Below are 14,800 nucleotides of genomic sequence, written 5' to 3'. Positions count from 1 at the left end.
TTAGTTGTTGGGCAACTTGGGCTGTTTTACACATTGTGGCACCTCCAGTCCCGTGTGCAGGGTCACCTGCACAAAGAAGAAATAACACGTAGATTCAAAACTGAGACATCTTGAGCAGAAAGCATTCGTGAAGGCCAAGAGCAAGGAAATGACAGGGGAAGGGCTGTGGGACTTCAGGTCCAGGTTTAAGCCATCAAGAATATTAATGGAGAGGATATTGAGCCCCTGAAATAAGCAAGTCTCTTCCCCCCTTCCCTTCTGAACACCTTGGGGTCTAGAAGCCAGGTGTCCGTATCTCTTCCCAAATCCAGCCACCAGCTGTAGGTCTCCAGCAGTGCTGCTTGCTAGACATGAGGTGGATAGCGTCTTTGTGTGAGGGGGACCTCGAGTACTTCAGGACAGGTATCACACAGTGGAGCCCATGTACTAAATATAAGAAAATCCTTTTATCTTTGCTGTCCTAGGAGAACAGAGCACAGGACATTTTAGTGCTCCTTCTACCCTGACATCTCTACAATGTCAGGGTTCCCACACAGATGTACCAGAGCACCATTCCACAGCAAACACAAGCTTAGTCTCAAGAGTTTCCCCCTGCCCCCTTGTCAGCCACACTCTGCCTTAACTCAGTTGTGGTAAGAAATGTAAGCCAGGCACTAAAAGGACGTAGGTAGCTAAAACTGAAGGTAGGTTGTGAGTAAAAATTTGTGTTGAATATAGCAGTGAGGTGCCCAAAGAAGTGCCTGTGTCTTCCACATCGGTGCATCAAATACAATAAGGCTATGAAGCCTTCTTGAAATATTTGGATGCCATCAGTAACGAATGCTAAATGTTCATGTACTAATAAGGCCATGTGAGGTTTCTGGTTTCAGTTTGGGTGTTTTAAATGATGAGTGTTCCACCCTGTCTGCATTGGTCCTGCCTAACCTAAGCTGACCTCCTTCAGTCCTCAGCCTCCTGGGTGTTTCAATCGGTTCTCCCTTACACTACGTCCTGTTTCTAGCCATATGCAGTGGTCTTGAAGTAAAAATGCATTATATTTAAAGAGATTCCTCCAAGAGGAGATCCTCTTGAGAACAGAGAGCAATCTCCAAACTTCAGCAGGAAGATGCCTGAGGACTGGAGGAAAGCAAATGTCACTCCAGTCTTCAAAAAGGGCAAGAAGGAGGACCCGGGTAACTATAGACTGGTCAGCCTCACCTCCATCCCTGGAAAGGTAATGGAACAACTTGTCCTTGGTGCTGTCTCTAGGCATATCAAGGATAAGAGGATCATTAGGGGCAGTCAACATGGCTTCAACAAGGGGAAGTCATGCTTAACCAACTTGATAGCCTTTTATGAGGACATAACCCGGTGGATAGATGATGGTAAAGCTGTGGATGTGGTCTATCTCGATTTCAGTAAAGTGTTTGACACAGTCTCCCACAGCATCCTCACAGCTAAACTGCGGAAGTGTGGTCTGGATGATCGGGTAGTGAGGTGGATTGTGAACTGGCTGAAGGAAAGAAGCCAGAGAGTGGTGGTCAATGGGACAGAGTCCAGTTGGAGGTCTGTGTCTAGTGGAGTCCCTCAAGGGTCGGTACTGGGACCAGTACTATTCGATATATTCATTAATGACTTGGATGAGGGAATAGAGTGCACTGTCAGCAAGTTCGCTGATGACACAAAACTGGGAGGAGTGGCTGACACACCAGAAGGCTGTGCTGCCATTCAGAGAGACCTAGACAGGCTGGAGAGTTGGGCGAGGAGAAATTTAATGAAATATAACAAGGGCAAGTGTAGAGTCCTGCATCTGGGCAAGAACAACCCCATGTATGAGTACAAGTTGGGGACAGACCTGTTGGAGACCAGCGTAGGGGAAAGGGACCTGGGGGTCCTAGTGGACAGCAGGATGACCATGAGCCAGCAATGTGCCCTTGTGGCCAAGAAGGCCAATGGCATCCTGGGGTGTATTAGAAGGGGTGTGGTTAGCAGGTCAAGAGAGGTTCTCCTCCCCGTCTACTCTGCCCTGGTGAGGCCGCATCTGGAATATTGTGTCCAGTTCTGGGCCCCTCAGTTCAAGAAGGACAGGGAACTGCTAGAGAGAGCCCAGCGCAGAGCCATGAAGATGATTAAGGGAGTGGAACACCTCCCTTATGAGGAGAGGCTGAGGGAGCTGGGTCTCTTTAGCTTGGAGAAGAGGAGACTGAGGGGTGACCTCATTAATGTTTATAAATATGTAAAGGGCAAGTGTCATGAGGATGGAGCCAGGCTCTTCTCAGTGACATTCATTGACAGGACAAGGGGCAATGGGTGCAAGCTGGAACACAGGAGGTTCCACATAAATATGAGGAAAAACTTCTTTACGGTGAGGGTGACCGAACACTGGAACAGGCTGCCCAGAGAGGTTGTGGAGTCTCCTTCTCTGGAGACATTCAAAACCTGCCTGGATACGTTCCTGTGTGACATGATCTAGGTAATCCTGCTCTGGCAGGGGGATTGGACTAGATGATCTTTCAAGGTCCCTTCCAATCCCTAACTTTCTGTGATTCTGTGAATGATGTACTGACTGGGTCTTCTCTGTTGCACTAATTCTCTGACCTATGTTGTCTTTGCTCTCCTTACCACTGTGCTGCTCACATTTCCATCTCTTGCCAATGTTAATCATCTCCAAATATAAGATCTAAGAGGAATTAGGATACTCATGTTTTTTAGTCAAAATGCCAGAGGAAGCCTTAGCACCACTGTTTTCCAAGTAGAGCGTTGAAGAAAACTAAGTGTAGGAATTAGCATGTGCAGGTACTTTTACTTGTTTTTACAGCATTACTCCTCACATCTGTGAGGCAAGGCAGAAGGTCAAATGCAGTTTTCCAAAAAGTGTTAATAGCCTGGGTGTCAGTCTGAGAAGGAAAGAGCCCCTATCCATACTGACTACCTACAGATGACGTTATCAGCCCCAGCAGCAATGGCAGGTAGCATACATTCTCCTTTAGATGAGAAGGGTAAGTGGGACTGAACTGCAGAAGACTTACCTGGACGTTTCGATTGAGGCTCAACGCAGGCATGAAGACACCCTCAATGTTTTCAAACGCTGGAGGCCCTTGCTGCTGCCCATTTATGTAAAAGGTCAGGTTGTGCTTGTTCAGATCCAGAAGGACACCAACGGTGGCACCTTTAGAAACTCCTCCTTCAGTCCTAAGATACAAAGGGACCAGACTGTTGGTGAAGGCAGAGTGCTACACCACCGCTGCTCTTTCTAGGACAAGGCAGTCTTACTAAACAAAGGGAGAGTGGAGCAACACAGTGAAATGATTATCCCCATGGCATTTGGCAAAGACAGATCCACACCTTTATCTGAAGCATATGTACCACATTCATGGGAGCTTATGGGGGGCTCCTAAAGAGAAATTAGGTCCAACTCTCCTCCAACTGTAATCTAAGAGCTGAAAATGGGGTCCAGAGCTAATAGGTCCCCTTGGCTGATGAGACACAGGGAGGTGAGCAGGTCAGGTCAGTACTGAGCATGCGGGACAAGAGTCCTGGAGACATGGCTCCTCAGAGCATCCCTGCTACAGTGAAGTGATGCGCAGCAGGGAATGAAAAAGCAGAAAGCTGGTTTCCTAGGTGTTCATTTCTAATCATTATGCCTGCTAAGAGCTTGAGACTCAAACTTCCAGTTCGAGTACTCACCTTGGCATCCCCTAAGGGGACCCAGCTTTGCAGAGACGAGGGAGCCAGCACAGGTACAACAGGTTGTGGTTTTGGGCAGAAAGGGAAGGTGGGACTGGTTAGGGATAAGCATAGCTTCCTGACTGACAAGGTGCTCAGCTATAGGACTGGGAGCTGTTTCAAGTGTGTAGGCATGGTTATTAATACCAGCGATAATTGGTTGTGTCAGGAGCAGCTGCTGAGAGCTACCATGGTATCAGAGCTTGCCAGGACAGACTGAGCCAGCCATTACACGCTTGAGCACTTTGACATTAATGCATTTTGATTTGGGGGTTAGTCAAACCCAGTATTACTTTACAGAGCACCGAGCAAAAAAATCTACTAGATATGCAGATTGGCCACAGGCGCTGCTGCTCTGCTAATATCTCTGCCATGGATTTACAGCCTGACACAATTTGTTCGGGGTAAATCGGATTTCAAATAATTTGCAGTAGGAAAGGAAGCAGCTGTCTTTTGTCCCACGCACTCCCCTCAGGCACACAACATTCACAAGATTAATGCAATTTTAACATAAAATTTATCACAATAGGTAGGCAAAACATCAAAAAAAAAGGGAGAGGGGAGGGATCAAAATATGATTAGGAGGAATATAGAGCAGGGTAAGAAATTTTCATCTTGTCCACTAGATGTCATAAACTAGTTTAGTTTAGACTAAATGTGGCACATGGCATTTCCTCTGAAGGTAAAGGGAGTTTTATCTGTGGCATAATTGTATAGAATACTATTCTGACTTCTCCATTTAAAGCTCTTCAAACAATAATAGTATAGCTGAGAATCACGAATTGGCTCTGAGATGTGTTACATTTCAAACTTTGCCGTTCTCTAGTTCCTTTTATTTGCTTTCTGGTCCTGTAAGCATTAATAGGTTTCTCTTTGAGCTCTTCTCCAAAACCATACAGTAAATTATTTTCCAACAAACGTTAAGATGCTTACCTGTCTTCAGTATCTCAGCATCTAGACTGTTTTTATTAAAAGCACTCAATCATAAAACTCATGTTGAGATTGTGGGAAGCAACAGTACTATGATCTAGAGCTATTTACAAACAGATTACATTATTTTTTTTCTGTTTAGGAACGGCTTTGATTGTAGGGCACAAGGTTTTATATCCTAGAGTGTTTTAAAATAGATTTTATGGCATCCTTTTAAATGACATTGATTCTGTTAGGGAAACAGAAACAGCAACTTTGCTTTTTTGAGGTTATTATGCTCTTTCCTATACGATAAGCTAATTTGCTTCTTGTGGGCTAATTAGCTGTGTGCTGCACAGTGACATTGAGTGACTCCTCTGCAGCCCTCGGGGACAGCCAGGCTGAAGATGAATAGGTGCTGCCTGCAGAGCCCAGCCAAGGTGAGTGCAGGACCCAGCTGATGCCCTCCCAGGAGCCACTGGGGCGTGGGGGCAGACAAGAGCAATGGAGACCCTCTCCCTTCCTTGCTGCCACACGTCTTGCAGGACTTCAGCAGGTAGATTGCCCCATTCCTCGGCCGCCACCTCCCCACAGTGAGCAACCAGCTCTGGCAGGACGAAGGTAGGGCAAAGGCAAGCAGGGGCGCTTTGCCGTGCTGCTGCCAGGGAGGCTGGACTTTTCCTGAGGCTGAGGTCTTCCCGAGCAACCCATGATTTCCTCAGGAACAGTACTTTGAAGACTCCAGTGCTTTTTGGACTACTGTCACAGTCACTTCCTTTAGGAGGAGAGGTGGGAGAGTGAAAGTTTCATGAGCAAATTTATACAAGGCATTTCCTCACTCTTCTGTACATCATTTAGACAGTATTAGAGGATCATTTTTCTCATAAATGCCTTAGTTGCAATAAAAGAAGCCAGCTAGCTCAAGAGACTCAAACTGATGTTACTCTCTCCTGGTACACTTCTGTGGCAGCATGTAAAAAAGCTGCTGCTTTGCTGTAATGCGTTTTTTAAACTTAATGACAGTTACACCATAGGCCTCTAGTAATCTGCAGGCCACGTAAAAGGAAAATACAACTGTTTGTTACAATGCTTCTTCAATAAATACTTAGCATTCATTAAATGATAATCCAGTTTTGAAGGTATGCACCAGTCTCTCATTATTTCAAGTAAATCCCACTTCTCATATCTCTTTTCTCACAGTCCTGCACATTTTTATTTCTGCATGCAATGATAAGTTCTGAGTGTGGAAGTGCTGTGCAGAAGCCTGGAAGGTCAGAGTACAGATCGGGGAATTTGGCTACCATGAAAAATGCCATTGCCTGCGACAGTGGAGGCTGTTACTCTAAGATGCTTTCAGCAGCAGCTTGGACAATGTGCAGAATAGGACTGCATGGACTGGCTTGAGGAATTAAGAATAGCAGTAAGTTTCACTATTATTGAAAAAAAAAGCTTAACAACTGACGAGCAGTTTAATAAAGTGAAGAGTTTAAATGTCCATTAACAGTATTTTAATCATGAGCTTTACAGTAACAACAATTTTACCATGTCTATTGTCAAGGATGGTATTTTTCAGTCAATTATAACATTTTCGTGTGATTAAAACCCCGTCTTGAGATTTCTGAAGTAAGTAAAGAGACTCTCCTGATTGCAGGGGGCTTTAAGTCTACACTCCAAATTCTCTAGATTTTGACTTCCCACTGTCTTTCCATATAAAACATTTCAATGCGATGTCCATCTCTTTCTTTACATAACCATGTAGTGGCTAGAGTATTGACTATAGCACCAGGTACTCCTGCCCTTGGGAACCTCACCAAGGAACAGTTCTATTGCAATGAATGCCAGTGCCTCTTAGCAATGGGCATACAACATCTCTCATGGGAACTGATTATTTCCAGGAACAACGAGGCTGAAGGGTACCTCACAAAGCTACATCCCTGCCCTAAAGTGTTTTCTTAACCAGTTTGCTCAACCTATTCTCAAAGGTTCCCTCTGGTTTTGCTAGCATTAGGTCTTCTGGTCATGCCTCTTCTTCTAGCATTACAGAAGTCATGCTAGTTTTTAAGGATGTAGACAGGTCCAACTTCGTGTGCTGTGAGTGAAAGGAACAGGAAAGTGCTCTAAACATGACAGGTCCCATGAGTAGGTCTTTCAAGCTCCACCTCAGCTTATCCTTGAAGCTAGTAATTTATTTATTGCCCTAATTTATTCTCATGAAGATTAGTAAGCATGAAATGATTACTAAGATGTAACCTCCATCACAATAACATCCGAGAGGCTAAAAGCTGACAATAAATTTCCTTTGGACTGTGGTACTGTGCTGTCATGCACTTGCCTCCAGTGGGGAAAAACAACTTGGCAGCAATAACTGTTTCCACAAGACTATTACAGCTAATGAGTTAAAAAACTGACCTACTTGACTGACATGGTTAAAAATATAATGCCTAGACCTAATTTCATTGAAGCGCATGTGACTTCATAAGACTACATGCCCTTTACGAGTGTACTTCACTTGAACAGATATTCCATGGGTCTATCCATGCCTTGGATGTGCCTGCCAAGCCTTTGTGTTTTATCTAGTAAAAACTGGGAAACTATCATCAGCAGAAAGCACTTTGTTCTCCTGTTTAAGCAGGATGATTGGAAATCCGAAGTGTTTCTGTTGTTTGTACTTCCCAGAAAATAAGCTTTTGCTTAGCTCGCGTGTTGCTTGCAGGGAGGAGCATGCCGAGGACCAAATCCATAAAATAGGTTTCTGGGACAGTAGTACACAGAATGGTTGCCAGCTTTTTTCCAGAAAACATAAGCTGTTTCACAGAGCATTAAAATTAATACAGCTTAAAATTACTTCTGCCCTAAATTGAATCAAGATGTTAAAGGGACAGAGAACCTTTTGATGTATTTATTATACTGATGTTATTTTACTGTATATTGTCTTAGGACATGATCTAAGGTCTTTGGAGCCATGGAAAATATTCCAATTGACTTTAGATAGCTTTTGATCCAGCTACAAGTTTCTTCCACCTGTCTGTAACGAACTGCAAAATCAAAATACGCTTCAAACAAATTGCAGTATACTTACTTAAAATACAAGTATGCTTTAGAGTATAAATGACTATTAAACAGGAGACATTACAACCAGCTTTAGGATACAGTGAATGTTGGCATGAACTTATCTCTTTAAGGATATTATCTGCATTTGAGCATTTTAAAAATCACTGCAAGCCTTTCTATTAATCATTTGGTATAAGAGAAACAACACTTGAGCTAGTGAGTGTGGAAGACCTGCTGGGACAGTCAGTAGAAAACTGAATCAAAATTGATTCCTGCTCTGCCACAGACCTGCTACATATCCTTGGTCAGCCACCTTATTTGTACATCAGTCTCCCATTGTGATAGAGTAGGTATACAAATACACCATATTCCAAAATAAGCCAGGGACTTAGGATCCTGAATCATACTCTTCAGCGAAGATTTTCTCAAGGGTCTCGGTTCCTGTAGTACCCAGCTGACCTTTAGCTAGGGCTGACCCTCTCAAGGAACATGGAGAGACAACAGGTGCAGTTCTGCTCTGGTGATACCCCAGGGAGCTTCAAGCGAAGCTGACCATGTCTCCCCTACACAGTCCAGCAACACGTCAAGGAACCACAGCCAGCACTATGAGGAGGTAACTATCACGACTGCTGAAAGCCATGCAACCGTGTCAGCACAACACTGGATCTGTGCTGATACATGTTGCCTCTGTGTGATCTGTCCCTGGAGGTAGCTTCAGTTAGAAGATGTCTCCCTGCTGCGCTGTGGCATAGAGTACACAGAGCCTCTGAGTGGTGGGAGGAAAAGGGGTTTGGTAACGATGGCTCAGGGGCATTCTGAAATCCTCCTTTGTGTAAGTTGGTTGTACTGGTTAAGGCAATTTTCAAAGCTCTTCAGTACAATGGCTCAGTTTGACAGAAGCCATCACTTAGCCCTCACTGCCAAACAGTCCCTTCTGTCCAGCTCACCCTAAGTGTGACCTACAGCATTACCTTTAATCAGTTTTCAGGACTGGCAGTAAACACCTGCCTTTTGGACAGGCTATCACCAGTGCTTTGCTTAATTATTGTGCAACGCTGCAGCCAAGATTCCTCCTGAGGAAGAGAATCAATCACCCTTCTCCCTGTGCTCCTCCAGCAATGAGAGAGAAATCCTGCATCCCACTGTGCTGCGCTCCTGTCTGCTGACACTGTGGGTGGGATGTGCAATAACGGGCTTAAATCACAGCAGAGGGGACTTAGGCTAGATCTCAGGAAAAAACTGCTAACAGTGAGGATAACAAACACCAACACAGATTGCTAAGGTGCAATCACTGTCACTAGTGATTTTTAAGAAGGATTAAGATAACTACATTTAGCAGGGAAATGGACTAGATAGCTTGCTGAGACCCCTTCCTCTAATGCAAAGCAGAAAAAAACATCAGTAATGACAAAAGCATGCAGGAGGCACTTACCGATTGGTGTGAGAATTGCAATGCATGAACCAGCTGCGGTTGTTGTCAACATACATGGCCCATGCCTTGTCGTCCTTGCCTAGCATCATGTCCTTAACGACATTAATCCTGGCAATGCCAAAGGCTGGATCCGGATGGTTGTCATACCGGTCCACATGCAGTTCCCAGTAATGCACACCCTTGGAGAAGGCTGCTGTGCCAAGAACAACCCGGTCATCGTAGCTGTTGCAGGTGGCGGTCTGGTTGTCATTCGACAGCACTATGTCTCTGTGAGCTGAGGAGGGGTCGAAGGTGAACCACGCCACTGTGGAAGTGGAAAAGGAAAGGCAGGATTATGGCAGAACAGGCTGTGTTCAAGTGTCGTCTGCTTTACTTCAATTAGGAGAATGAGGTTCTGCCTTCCTAAAGACCCCACTGCACTTTCAGGTAATAAAGACAATCTTTCCTCATTACTGTAGGCAGGTACACAAGATTGCTTTGTGCTGGTACCCTGCTGATTTTCAGCTCAGAGTGACTTACATTATCTGTACTTTTTCCTCTGAAATTAAGCTGCTAAAGGCAGTGACTTCCTGTTCTCACACAGTAACAAGAAAGTCATTGAGTAGACAAAGGCTCCTCCGTGATATAGAAACTGCTCACATAGGTGAAATGGTTCAGGATGACCTTTAATAGAAATGGAGTTCCACTGTAGAACAGGCCTGGAACAGGCTGCCCAGGGAAGTGGTTGAGTCACCATCCCTGGAGGTATTTAAAAGATGTGTAGCTGTGGTGCTTAGGGACATGGTTTAGTGGTGGACTTGGCAGTGCTAGGTTAACAGCTGGACTTGATGATCTTAAAGGTCCTTTCCACCCAAAATGATTGTATGTTTCTATTCTATGATTCTATGTGTCCGTGATGGTTAGGACTGACTTCACGGTTTTATCAAAGGAGGAAAAAAAAAAAGAAAAAAAAAAAACAAAAACAGAAAAAGCTCTTAAAGTATAAATATTTTATACTGGCCTATTTTGGCAACACAGCATAAAAGTGGAAATGATAATAGCATGCACTTCCTGATTCATTACAATATCATTAACGAAGATGAACTTCTTGTAATGCCCGTATGGATGTCAAGTATAATCACAGAGGAACAAGCATGAATTCCCATCTCTGTATTATCAAAGCTTGCTGTGAAATTCATGCAGTAGAGAAGAAAAAGGCAAATTCCAGACATAGGGAGAAGTGGAGACAGAGTGACAGAAAAATATCCCGTGAGTTGCATAACTGCTTCTGTATGCTAAAGCAAATTAGAATCTTAGTTAGACCCCAGACTTCTACAGCCAAATAAAATTGCATGATTTGAAACCTGGAGTGTTACTGACAATGGAAAACCCCCAAAAGTGCTAGGAGGAGAGCTCAGTCCCTGTGCACGGTCAGCTCCTGGCCTCTCCGCTCAGATGATCTGAAATCTCCATGCCAGTAAGTGCCAAAGATATTCGTGGTACAAAGGGATGCAAGTGTTCTGCCACTGAAACCTGCAGTTTTTCACTTAGAAACTGGCAAAAACCCAACTCACCATCCGATGTTTGTAAAATAACTGTCTTGCTATAAGGGCCAACTCCCGATGAATTGAAAGCTTTGACTCTTGCATTATAGGTACTGTTGAAATGAAGGCCATCAATGGTGCAGAGAGTCTCCTTGCCAACATATACTTCCTAAACATTCCAAAAAAAAAAAGGGGGGGGGAGGGACATAGTTTAACTGTTGCTCTGTGCCTTGTGATCACATGGTAAGATTTCTAAATATAAGCCACAAGTGAACAGCTTCTCATTGCTTCCCAGGATGTAGAAGTTATGCTGTTATAACATGAACAGCCACAGAGGCGGAGACATCATAAGGTGAAGATGAAGCTGGAAGGGTACAGCAATAAAGGGCAACACAGAAATATCTTATTTTTTATCCTCTTTTCCTAAACATCTACTCCAAAACACTATTTTGGATAGTAGTCCCAGTGTCTGACCCACTGTGGCTATTCTTATATTTATGTAGGACCAAAAAAGAGGGAGTGTGGAAGATTAAAAAAACCCAAGTAAACAGAGTTTTATTCTGTTTGACAGGTTGTCTCATGCCTGTGTTAACATATAATTTTGAAACCTGCAAACACAGAGCCAGAAGACACTGATCTCCTAAAGATTAGGATCACATACATCACATGATGAAACAGCAACTAGACAACAGAGACATCATAAAAGTCTCCAAGGATTTATTAAAGAGCAAGCACTTGTGTAATGTGAAATATTTCAGGAGGAACAACATCTAAGTAGACTAATGAAGAGGATCAGTCAGATTATATGTTCTATAATGATCTGAAAGAAGCCTAGAAACCTCATGTTTGTTGGAAAACTGAACAAAGCAGCAGAAAATTACAGAAAAGGAAAAAATCCTGTCTTGGCAGAGGGTTGAAAGCCACAATTCATTTCCACCTCCAATTTCTCAGATTCTGTGTAATCCATAGATTTGTTGTAGCAAAGGCCCTAAAGAGCTCAAGGCTGTGACTAAGGAGACCACTCAGGCCCCAGCTCAGTTAAGATACTTAAGTATATGCCTAAGCGTAGTCCTGTTCATTAAGGCTCTTTGATATGAGCCTTAAGTGAATTAAGTATGTGATGAATAAGAAAGGGATTACTTAAATTTACAGCAGGTCATGTGTTTGTCCACTTTGCTACCACAGCGGCTGCTACAAATAACAAAATCACTTTGGTCCTGAGTTAGCTGATGGTCTTTCATGGAGAGAAAGAAGAGTTTTAATAGAATAGATTATTTTATCTCCATGTTATAACATATGCTGTCTGTGCAAAAAGTTGTATTTGTAGGACAGCTCTCACATTTTCTAATCCATTTCATATTTTTACCACTGTTCACTGCTTGTGTTTATTCAGATTGATGCTCTCTGCTATGATGGGAGACAAAAACCGTTCTTTAAATCCACCCATCGAATACTGATAACGTGCAGTCAGTGTCACTGCTTTCAGATATATAATCCTTCATGAAAAGGGTCAGCAAACTCTTATTGGAATGGCATTGCTGAGAAGCCTGCAGTTATCTTTCAATGGGGTATCTTGGATACGCACAAGTCCGAGATCTTGTTTATTCACAAGTATTTATTTAGATGTGAATAGCACTTGAAAATGTTTAGCCAAGACACTGGAATTCTGAACACCTTGTTCCTAACTCTTCATTCATCATGCACTGATAACACTCTAACATTAATTATATCGGCAGCTCCCAGCAGCCGTTCACAAAGGTACCTTTTCACACTTTCAGTAGTGGAGACCAGCCTCTTCAAACCCATCTGAAATGATACTTCGACCAAGGAACTGAGGAGACCTTCCAGAAACACAGTGCCCTCTTCAAAATGCCCTGCCAATATCACTGTCTTCTAACAAGGAGCGCCGAAATCAGGTGCCTTTACTGGTACACCTTGGTGTAGTCATTTGGCACAGGGAGGCAGTTCTTTAGGTGGACCTGTTCCAGGCCATTTTCAGCTTGAGAAACTTTTAGGTTTCCAGTGAGAAGCCAGTTTGCAGCTCCCAAAGAAATGCCATCACATGTGTTTGGCAAAATTTCCCATTTGTGAAGAGAGCAGCTGTACTCCACAATGATCTCCAGATGCTTTCAAGGCACTAGCCCCTAGGGAATGCACTGGGACAGCCCAGTCCCCGAGCAACAAGAGTGTGAAGCCTGCCTGAGGAGGAAGGGCCACAGCTTCCAGCAGGACATAGCTGGCAGAAAGCTGATTGAATTATTTCTGTAGTTTGTTTATCAGGATGTGGCAAGAAGGGACAGGAGCCTGTAAGTACCCTGCACCTGCAGTCAGGAGCAAGCAGTTGTGGCATCACCCTGAGGGTCTGGAAGAACAGCACTCAGGATGCCTTCCCATATTTACCTCCCCTCGCAGCATGTCTGTGGAAAGCTTCCACCAGCCTGGTCTCATCCACTCCCAGAGAAAAGACTTAGAAATCCCATAATTTTATACAGAAAACCAGGAAAAATTGCATTGCATTTCTGGACCAAGAATCTCAGCTGTTGAAACGGGGTGCTATGGACAGATCAGCGTAGGAGCTTCAAAGATGTCTCTGATTTGTGGAATGAATCACTTTCAGCTCCTGTAGGCTAGTATGGGATTTCCTGCTGTGGTACATTCCAGGGGGACTACACAGTAGATGTAGCAGTGACTTGAAATTCCTCATTTCACCTCAGCAAGGCTCTCTTTTCCAGAGCCCCAGGAATAACCTCAATCAAACTTCCTACCCAAGCTGGGGGTCCTTCTGATAAGCAGCATCCGCACCTGGGGCTTTCTACATCCACACGAGGGAAGCAGGGATGTTTTGACAACCCATATCTTCCCTACCTCCTCTCCCCACCCTCAGATAGACACAAATCCACATTCTGAGGAAACTCATATACAAAAAACCACAAATAAATGCTGAATGAAATTCTTACTCGGAATTGGCCACCATCTCCATCATCAAGTTCCAAGATGTAACCCTCCACCGGGTTGTGGCTCAAAGGTGGCATTCTCCAGGCCAATGTCACGCTGTTGTTTCTGGTGCAACACTTCTCCAGCTGCAGTAATGGGACGGGTGGCACTGTAACAGGAACCGGGTACAGATTAGTGTAACTCTGCCCTACCCCGCTAGTCTGTGCCATGAGCAGTGTGACGACTGCTCACTTCCCTCCCCTCACAGGGGAGTCAATATTCATTAGGAAGAGGGTCCGTTCCCTTCCTTGAAACAAAAGGCAGTAAAAATGATATAATAAAATGTCATTACTCATTTAGAGTAATTTAATCCAATTTCATTTGGCTGAAATACGTAAACAGAAACATATAGAATCATAGAATGGTTTGGGTTGGAAGGGACCTTAAAGATCATCTAGTTCCAACCCCCCTGCCACGGGCAGGGACACCTTCCACTAGACCAGGTTGCTCAAAGCCCCATCCAACCTGGCCTTGAACACCACCAGGGAGGGGGCATCCACAACTTCTCTGAGCAACCTGTTCCAGTGTCTCACCACCCTCACAGTAAAGAATTTCTTCCTAATATCTAATCTAAATCTACCCTCTTTCAGTTTAAAACCGTTCCCCCTCATCCTGTCACTACATGCCCTTGTAAAAAGCCCCTCTCCTGCTGTCCTGTAGGCCCCCTTCATGTACTGGAAGGTTGCTATGAGGTCTCCCTGGAGCCTTCTCTTCTCCAGGCTGAAGAGCCCCAACTCTCTCAGCCTGTCTTCATAGGAGAGGTGCTCCAGCCCTCTGATCATCTTCGTGGCCCTCCTCTGGACATGCTTCTGGTGCCTCATAAGAACTACAGCCTGGGGGCCTCACGTCCAGTTTCTTTCCCAGGCGGTCACTGGCTGAAAGAGCTTTTTGTCACTCTAGAGCACTTTGCTGCTGCTGTCCCCAAAAGGAGAGAGTTGGCAGTGGTGGCAGGGGGTGTCTCAGGCCACGAGGCGTCATGGGAGACGCAGTGCTGCCAGGAGGCCCAGCTCATGAAAGAAGAATTGGGTTATTAACCAGCAGAGCAGCCACTCCTCCCAGCACAGCAGCGAGATAGAGCCTGAACTCCACCGACAGCAGCAAAATGATTCTTCACCACAAGGTTTTTGTTTTTTAAATCTAATCTAACGCCAACCCCCAGTTTTTCATCAAAACCACCTTGGATATG

The 14,800-nt window shown here is 44.4% G+C and overlaps 1 protein-coding gene across 3 annotated transcripts in view; it reads right to left on the bottom strand.

The window, feature by feature from the left end:
- Nucleotides 1-14,800, bottom strand: part of TRIM67 (tripartite motif containing 67) — a 37,035-nt gene continuing 22,235 nt past the window's right edge. For all 3 annotated transcript variants that reach the window (XM_068402719.1, XM_068402730.1, XM_068402739.1), the window contains 5 exons: nucleotides 13,578-13,723; nucleotides 10,651-10,789; nucleotides 9,098-9,401; nucleotides 3,009-3,171; nucleotides 1-66 (listed from right to left, as the gene is read on the bottom strand). In XM_068402719.1, coding sequence (XP_068258820.1) covers nucleotides 1-66; nucleotides 3,009-3,171; nucleotides 9,098-9,401; nucleotides 10,651-10,789; nucleotides 13,578-13,723 — 818 coding nt within the window. The remainder of the gene's footprint in view (nucleotides 67-3,008; nucleotides 3,172-9,097; nucleotides 9,402-10,650; nucleotides 10,790-13,577; nucleotides 13,724-14,800) is intronic.

This window comes from Nyctibius grandis, chromosome 1 (assembly GCF_013368605.1).
Source record: "Nyctibius grandis isolate bNycGra1 chromosome 1, bNycGra1.pri, whole genome shotgun sequence".
NCBI classification, from domain to species: Eukaryota; Metazoa; Chordata; class Aves; order Nyctibiiformes; family Nyctibiidae; genus Nyctibius; species Nyctibius grandis.
Note: the sequence above shows the minus strand (reverse complement) of the source record. Positions and strands in the feature narration are given on the sequence as shown.